The 6,148-nt window shown below is 53.2% G+C and overlaps 1 protein-coding gene across 7 annotated transcripts; it reads right to left on the bottom strand.

Moving 5' to 3' along the window:
* Positions 1 to 67: 67 nt before the first annotated feature.
* IZUMO1 (izumo sperm-oocyte fusion 1) lies at positions 68 to 5,758 on the bottom strand. 7 transcript variants are annotated; one of them, XM_012460242.2, is made up of 10 exons: positions 5,590 to 5,758; positions 4,314 to 4,619; positions 3,904 to 3,978; positions 3,140 to 3,226; positions 2,860 to 2,880; positions 2,117 to 2,197; positions 1,407 to 1,507; positions 989 to 1,142; positions 460 to 661; positions 68 to 209 (listed from the first exon to the last, which is right to left on the bottom strand). In XM_012460242.2, exons 2-10 carry the CDS (start codon positions 4,546 to 4,548, stop codon positions 89 to 91), a joined length of 1,077 nt encoding a protein of 358 aa, XP_012315665.2. In that variant the 5' UTR covers positions 4,549 to 4,619; positions 5,590 to 5,758; the 3' UTR covers positions 68 to 88. The 7 variants fall into 7 exon arrangements, with proteins under 7 accessions (XP_012315665.2, XP_012315672.2, XP_012315637.2 ...); XM_012460249.2 differs by lacking the exon at positions 5,590 to 5,758 and adding an exon at positions 5,284 to 5,426; XM_012460214.3 differs by lacking the exon at positions 5,590 to 5,758 and having other exon boundaries at positions 989 to 1,106; positions 4,314 to 5,276.
* Between the last annotated feature and the right edge of the window lie 390 nt (positions 5,759 to 6,148).

Genomic DNA, 6,148 nt, shown 5'->3' with positions numbered 1-6,148 from the left:
CCCCAGACCTCTCCTTTCGGGGAACCAAAGGCTAAGATCAGTCCCGTCCCGGGGAGTGAGTCAGATGCTTAGACAACAAGATAAATCTTTATTGGTCCATTGAATCTGTGTCCTTTTCTTTGGGGACCTGGGGTTGCTCGTCGGCTCCACTGCCAAGGCCGAACAGTGAGGACTTGATGAAATCGATCACCTTCCTTCGACGAAATAGCCTAGGGGTGGGAGTGGGGTGCAGATCATGGAACCAGGTTAGGTAGTTACTCATTGAGTGGAGGACACCCCTCCCAACACTCACCTTATTCTAACAACTATCTAAGCCTCGCCTCCTATGCAAGCCCCCCACCCCCCGGGAAAGTCCTGCTCTCAGTTCTCAGTAGCGCCCAGACCAGTTTCAGCATTGGGTTCCTGGAAGCCTCGCCCCTCACTTCAAGCCAAGCCTGCCTTCTTCAATAAGTTGCTCACGCAAAGGTAAGGCCAATTATCAGCGCTACGAAGCCCCCGATCAGCAGCCCCAGAAGGCGGCCTTTCAGCATGCTCTCGGGCTTCGGAGGCTGGAGGGTTATGGACGACTCCGAGGTCATCTCGGAGATCTGGGTAGGGCTGGCCTCCCCCGGGGTTACGATGTTTGGAGATGGGTTTTCCTCCTCGACCCTTTTGGGCAACACTGTTAGAGAAAGCGTAAAGAGCAGTCTTGGCAGGGCGTGGAGTTCCTGCCTTGGCAAAGGCCAGCCCGTAAGAGTACCCAGCCATCCCTGGGATAATCATGCCTCCAACAGCGTCAAGCCTGAACACACCCAAGGGAACCCGTGTCCTCAGGGCCAAAGGCCACGCCCCCGGCAGGAAGCCACACCCCCGTGCTCTGAAACCACACCCAACAGGAAGCCACGCCCCCATCGCCGCGGCCACGGCCCGGCCCCCGCAGCGGTTCCCCAGTTCCCCCACTCCCTCTGGACCTGGAATCCTACACTTCTCTCAACACCACAGCACTGACCTGTGACGTGAAAAAGGATGATCGTGGCTGGGCTGGAATTCACGGTGTCCAGCTCGCAGCGGTAGTCGCCTGCATCCTCTGGACCCACCATGGGCTTGGTCAGGGTGGGTTCTTTCCCCTTGGACACCAAGGTCTCAGTATTGTTCCCCCAAACCTAGACCCAAGCTCAAGGGGTCACTGAGGGCTGGGGAATTTAGGGGCTGGGGGAGTACTGGCGTGAGAAGATCACAGGGCCTCAGGATGGGGGGGGTATCCAGGGTGTCACTGGTCAGGGCATGGGGTCCCCAGAGGTCAGTAGAGACCACACCTACTAGACCACCCTCCTAGGTCATGAGAGTCATGGGTGCAGGCCTATGGATCCAGAACACAAGCATTGCAGTCTAGGGAGTTCAAGGGTTGCAGAAGTTGCACTCCTCACCCTGTAAAAGCTGTAATCAGTGAGGCCCTCAGAAGCCTTATGCCAGTTTAACTCACAGTCCAGGATCATGTCTTCCATACGTGGTACCTCCACGTCGCGCTCTGGTGGTGGGGGATGACCGTGGGAGACTCCTTCACGGTTCTTAACCCTCCCTCATCCTCCTACATTTGTTGTAACCCATCTTTTCTCTTCTTTTCCTTTTCTTTTCTTTCCTTTTTTTTTTTTTTTGAGAAGGAGTCTTGCTCCATCTTTTTTTTTTTTTTTGAGATGGAGCCACTGCACCTGGTCTCTCTCTCTCTTTTTTTTTATTTAAAGACAAGGTCTCACTCTTTTGCCTAGGCTGGAGTGCAGTGGTATGATCATAGCTCACTGCAGCCTCCAACTCCTGGGTCCAAGCAATCCTCCTGCCTCAGCCTTCCAAGTAGCTGGGGCTACAGAAACGCACCACCACACCCAGCTAATTTTTTAATTTTTTTGTAGAGATGGGGTCTCACTATGTTGCAGAGGCTGGTCTCAAACTCCCGCCTTCAAGCAAGCCTCCCGTCTCAGCCTCCCAAGGTGCTGGGATTGCAGGCATGAGCCACTGTACCCAGCCTAAACCCTGCCTTTTCTTGTCTGCTGCTCTCACACTGGCATCTAGGCTCAAGACCGTCTCTTCTCTCACCCACCCCACCTGCACCAATTCCTCCTGCTGGGTCCAGTTCTCTCACCTCCGCAATCGTAGGACTTTCGGCAAGCGTGAACCTCCTTTTTGCAGTTCATGCACCAGATCAGAGTCTGCAGCATCATACCTGGAGGGGCGGGGTCAAGGCTTGCATTTGCCTAGTAAGAGCCATGGCTAAAAGGAGAGGTCAGGGCCAAGGGCTGGGGCCAGGTCATCTACGACATTCCTAGATGGTCAGGCAAAGGGACAGAGCCAGGACGCAGGTGGGTAGGAAGTGGGTGCCAACAAGGCTCAGTAAGGAGTGTAAGTAGAGGCCAGCCACGCTGGCTCGAGCCTGTAATCCCAGCACTTTGGGAGGCCAAGGTGGGCAAATCATGAGGTTGGGAGATCAAGACCAGCCTGGCCAACATAGTGAAACCCTGTCTCTACTAAAAATACAAAAATTAGCTGGGCATGGTGGTGGGGGCCTGTAATTTCAGCTACTTGGGAGGCTGAGGCAGGAGAATTGTTTGAACCTGGAAGGCAGAGGTGGCAGTGAGCTGAGATCACGCCACTGCACTCCAGCCCAGGCAACAGGGTGAGACTCTGTCTCAAAAAAAAAAAGAAGGTAAGTAGAATATGACCTGCTCCCCAAGAAATCCAAGGTGGAGAAAGTATACTGGAGACCCAGAAACCTCTCCAAGGCAGAGAATGGCAAAATCACCAGAATCCAAAAAGTTGAGTGGGGAGGTTCACTATTCAGAGGGCCGGACGAAGAGCAGAGGGTTAGCTTCTGTAATCTGGACTCACCACATTGGTTGGGACAATAAGCTGTGTCAAAAGAGAAAAAAAGAGAGAGACGGAGAAAGAGATGCCAGAATCAGATTTCTAAATGAAAGACGATGGGAGAGGGGGTTGGGGGAAGCGCTAGGCTTTGGGCCCTTGGGTTAGAGGAGAAAAAGACTTGGGTCTGAAGGAGGAGAACTTGGAAAAGCTGAGGAACTGGGCTTGGAGAAGTAAGTGGCTGGAGACAAGGACTCTGGGATTGTGGAAAGAGGAGTTGGGGACACGGGCTCCCATCTTCTCTCACCCTCTCTTTGGAATCGAGCGACAGAGGTGGCAAGGGCTTCCTTTTGCCAGCGCAACATCCAAAATAGCTCCTTGACGAAGAGATTGTCTGGGAAGACACAGCAACCCCCCATCCCACGTGTGAGGTGCTGGAAGTTTGCTTCTGCCTGCAGAGCCTGGCATTCCACCTTCTGGCCTTCTCAGGGAAGGGCACTAAAACTGACCGTCTAACATAATGCCAGCCACTGGGCTAAGCAATGCATATTTTGGGCGATGGCGGGCACAGGGTCTTACTCTGCCACCCAGGCTGGAGTGCAGTGGTGTGGTCATGACTCACTGCAGCCTTGACCTCCTGGGCTCAAGCAATCTTCCTGCCTCAACCCCCAAGTAGCTGGGACTACAGGCACACACCACCGTGTATGTGTGTGGGTGTGTGTGTGTGTATTTTTTGTAGAGACAAGGTTTCACTATGTTGGTCAGGCTGGTCTCGAACTACTGAACTCAAGCAATCTGCCTGCCTCAGCCTCTCAAAGTGCCAGGATTACAGGCATGAGCCACTGTGCCTGGCCAGCAATACACATTTAAACTGAACAACTGAGGGAGCATTTTAGAGCCAAGGGAGTGTCAAAGTCCTTTGCTCAAGGCCATACAGCTAGGAAGTGGCAGAGCAGGGGTTTGAACCTAGGCAGTCTGGTTCCAGAGCCTAGTATCTGACCAAGAATCCAGGCATCACTAGCCCTGGGTTCCCTGAGAGATTCTGGATCCCCGTTCTCTTGGTGCATTTACCTTTTACATCACTGTCTGTGATGCGTTTCAGATCCTTCAGCAAACTCCAGGAAGCCTTTTGCAGTGTGTCCTCATCTGTCGGGGGAGATACAACCCCAGATTCCAGCCTTACTGTCTCGTTGGAGCGCCCAGTCTTAGAAACTACAATACCCATGAGGCCACTGGGCAAAGATAGGCCTGGTTAAGGGACCAGCCGCCCGTCGCCTTCTGGGAGTTGTAGTTTTATTACATAAAATTGCCAGCTAAGGATAGGGAATACAATATTTACTAGCCCTGGGGAACCTCGGAATCTGCATCTCGGCCTTCTCCATTCCTGAACACTGGAGACCCTGCTGTCAGCCTCTTCCTCCCCCTGGTGTTATCACCCTCCTTCCTAGGACCCAGGGGTCTGGGCTCCCCGCTGTCCTTACCGATGACCCCCATATAGGCATCCTCAGTAAGCGACAGATTCTGGAAATCTGCCACGGCCTTCTCTACTTTATCCATTAAGGTTTTGTGAAGGCTCGCATCCAGGTGGCCAGGCAGGTAATCTTTCTCCAAGGACTTTAGCGCCAGCACGACAGACGGGTCACAGATGACACAGCCCTCAGCAGGAAGCAAGCAGCCGGCCAGCGCCGAAAACAGGAGGGTAAAATGCGGCCCCATTGCAGCCAGCGCGCAGTTCCCTGAGACAGTCAGGAAGCGTGCTCTCACCCCAAACCGACAGCAGGAGAACGCTAAAGGGAGAGAAGCCAAAGCCCGTCTTAAGAAACCCCAGTGGGCCACCCTATCCATGGGGTCCCCAAACCGCGAAACGAGGATCTTCAGGAAATCTCCAAATAAAGAGGACGTATGTCCTTCACCAAATGCCTCCAAAAGGTGAAACTGAGCCCCAATCCAGGGGACCCCAAATTTAGGGTTCTCACTGCATCCCAACTGACAGATCAGAAAAACTGTTAAACAGGAAGCACTCATAAGTCTCCAAACTCAGGACCTGGAATCTTCCAACCCCATGTGCCCCTTCCCAGACTCCCAAACTATGGAATTTACAAGTCCCCAAATTGATGTGATCCTGAACGCCAACCCTTAAATGCAACACTGAGGCACTTCTCTGGCAGCCCCCTAAAATCTGTTAAACCTCAAGCTGAAAATTCAATGCCCAAACCAATAAATCATCTAATACAGACCCAACCACGATATCAAACTCCAAACTCCTCCAAAACCAAAACACATTCCAAATTCCTAAACCTGGGGACTCCACTACACGCTTAACACTCCAAGAGATCCTCCAGACCTAAGGGATGCTTGTTCACCCTTCCCCAAGACTAACGGACTCCCAATTTGCAGCGTGCACTTTTCTGCTCAGAATAAGGAGCCCCAGCCAGGCGCGGTGGCTCATGCCTGTAATCCCAGCTACTCCGCGGAGGAGGCAGAGAATTGCTTGAACCCGGGAGATGGAGGTTGCTGTGAGCCGAGATCGCGCTACTGCTCTCCAGCCTGGGCAACAGAGTGAGACTCCGCCTCAGAAAAAAAAAAAAAAAAAAAAAAAAAGGAAAGAAAAGAAAAGGAGCCCCGCTGCGCCCTGAACAGTGATGCACCCGAACGGAGCGGTTCCTGACTTGTGTCCTCTAACACTAGGGTTCATCGGGAGGTCCAGTCCAAGTTCTAAGGGCTTTTAAAGAGGAACCGGGGGTCAGGACCACCTACGCTAATTTTCCAAGGGCTAAAATCAAGGATTTTGTTGGGGACGAGGGTAAGGTTGCTTGCGTGAAATCGAGAGCTTTTCTGAGTCACGGAGGATCCCCTCTGTACAAGGAACTCCTGCAATCTCCTCCCAGCTTCTCAGCCCGAATTCCCTTAGAGATATTCCTTGGGATTTTCCTCGGCCCCGCCCAGAAACCCAGCTCTGTCTGATTGGACTGTAACAAAGGGATGCCCCGCCTCTCGCTCCATGACGTCACAGAGGCGGCAGCCTTTTCAGACTAGAACGTTCCCAGCATCTGCAGAAGAGGAAGCCTCCAGACTGCTCTGGCTTCCAGAGTCAAGAACCGGGCTCTGGCCTTCAGCTTCCTCTCATCCCATTGCCCCAGAACCCAGGCTTTGGGCTAGATCCGGCGCCCTAGGCCGCTGCCGACCCCATCACGGCCCTTAGAAACGGCTGTTGAGCCACGAAGCGAACTGTTTAGCCCTAGGACTACGACTCCCAGAATGCCCTGGGGCCTCTTTGTCCGTAGCTGATTAGCGCTGCCCAACCCCGTAGCTTTCC

The sequence above is a fragment of the Aotus nancymaae genome, unplaced genomic scaffold, assembly GCF_030222135.1.
Source record: "Aotus nancymaae isolate 86718 unplaced genomic scaffold, 86718_ANA_hifiasm-v0.15.2.pri h1tg000028l, whole genome shotgun sequence".
NCBI lineage: Eukaryota > Metazoa > Chordata > Mammalia > Primates > Aotidae > Aotus > Aotus nancymaae.
This window is presented reverse-complemented; position numbering and strand designations above follow the sequence as displayed.

Excerpts from the sequence above, each read along its gene's own strand:
- IZUMO1 (XM_012460205.3), bottom strand. The coding sequence starts at position 4,857 with ATGAGTGCTTCCTGTTTAACAGTTTTTCTGATCTGTCAGTTGGGATGC. Across the intron at positions 2,881-3,139 it reads CGCTCGATTCCAAAGAGAGG|CTTATTGTCCCAACCAATGT; the intron begins GTGAGAGAAGAT and ends CTTTTGACACAG. Across the intron at positions 662-988 it reads CATCCTTTTTCACGTCACAG|TGTTGCCCAAAAGGGTCGAG; the intron begins GTCAGTGCTGTG and ends TTTCTCTAACAG.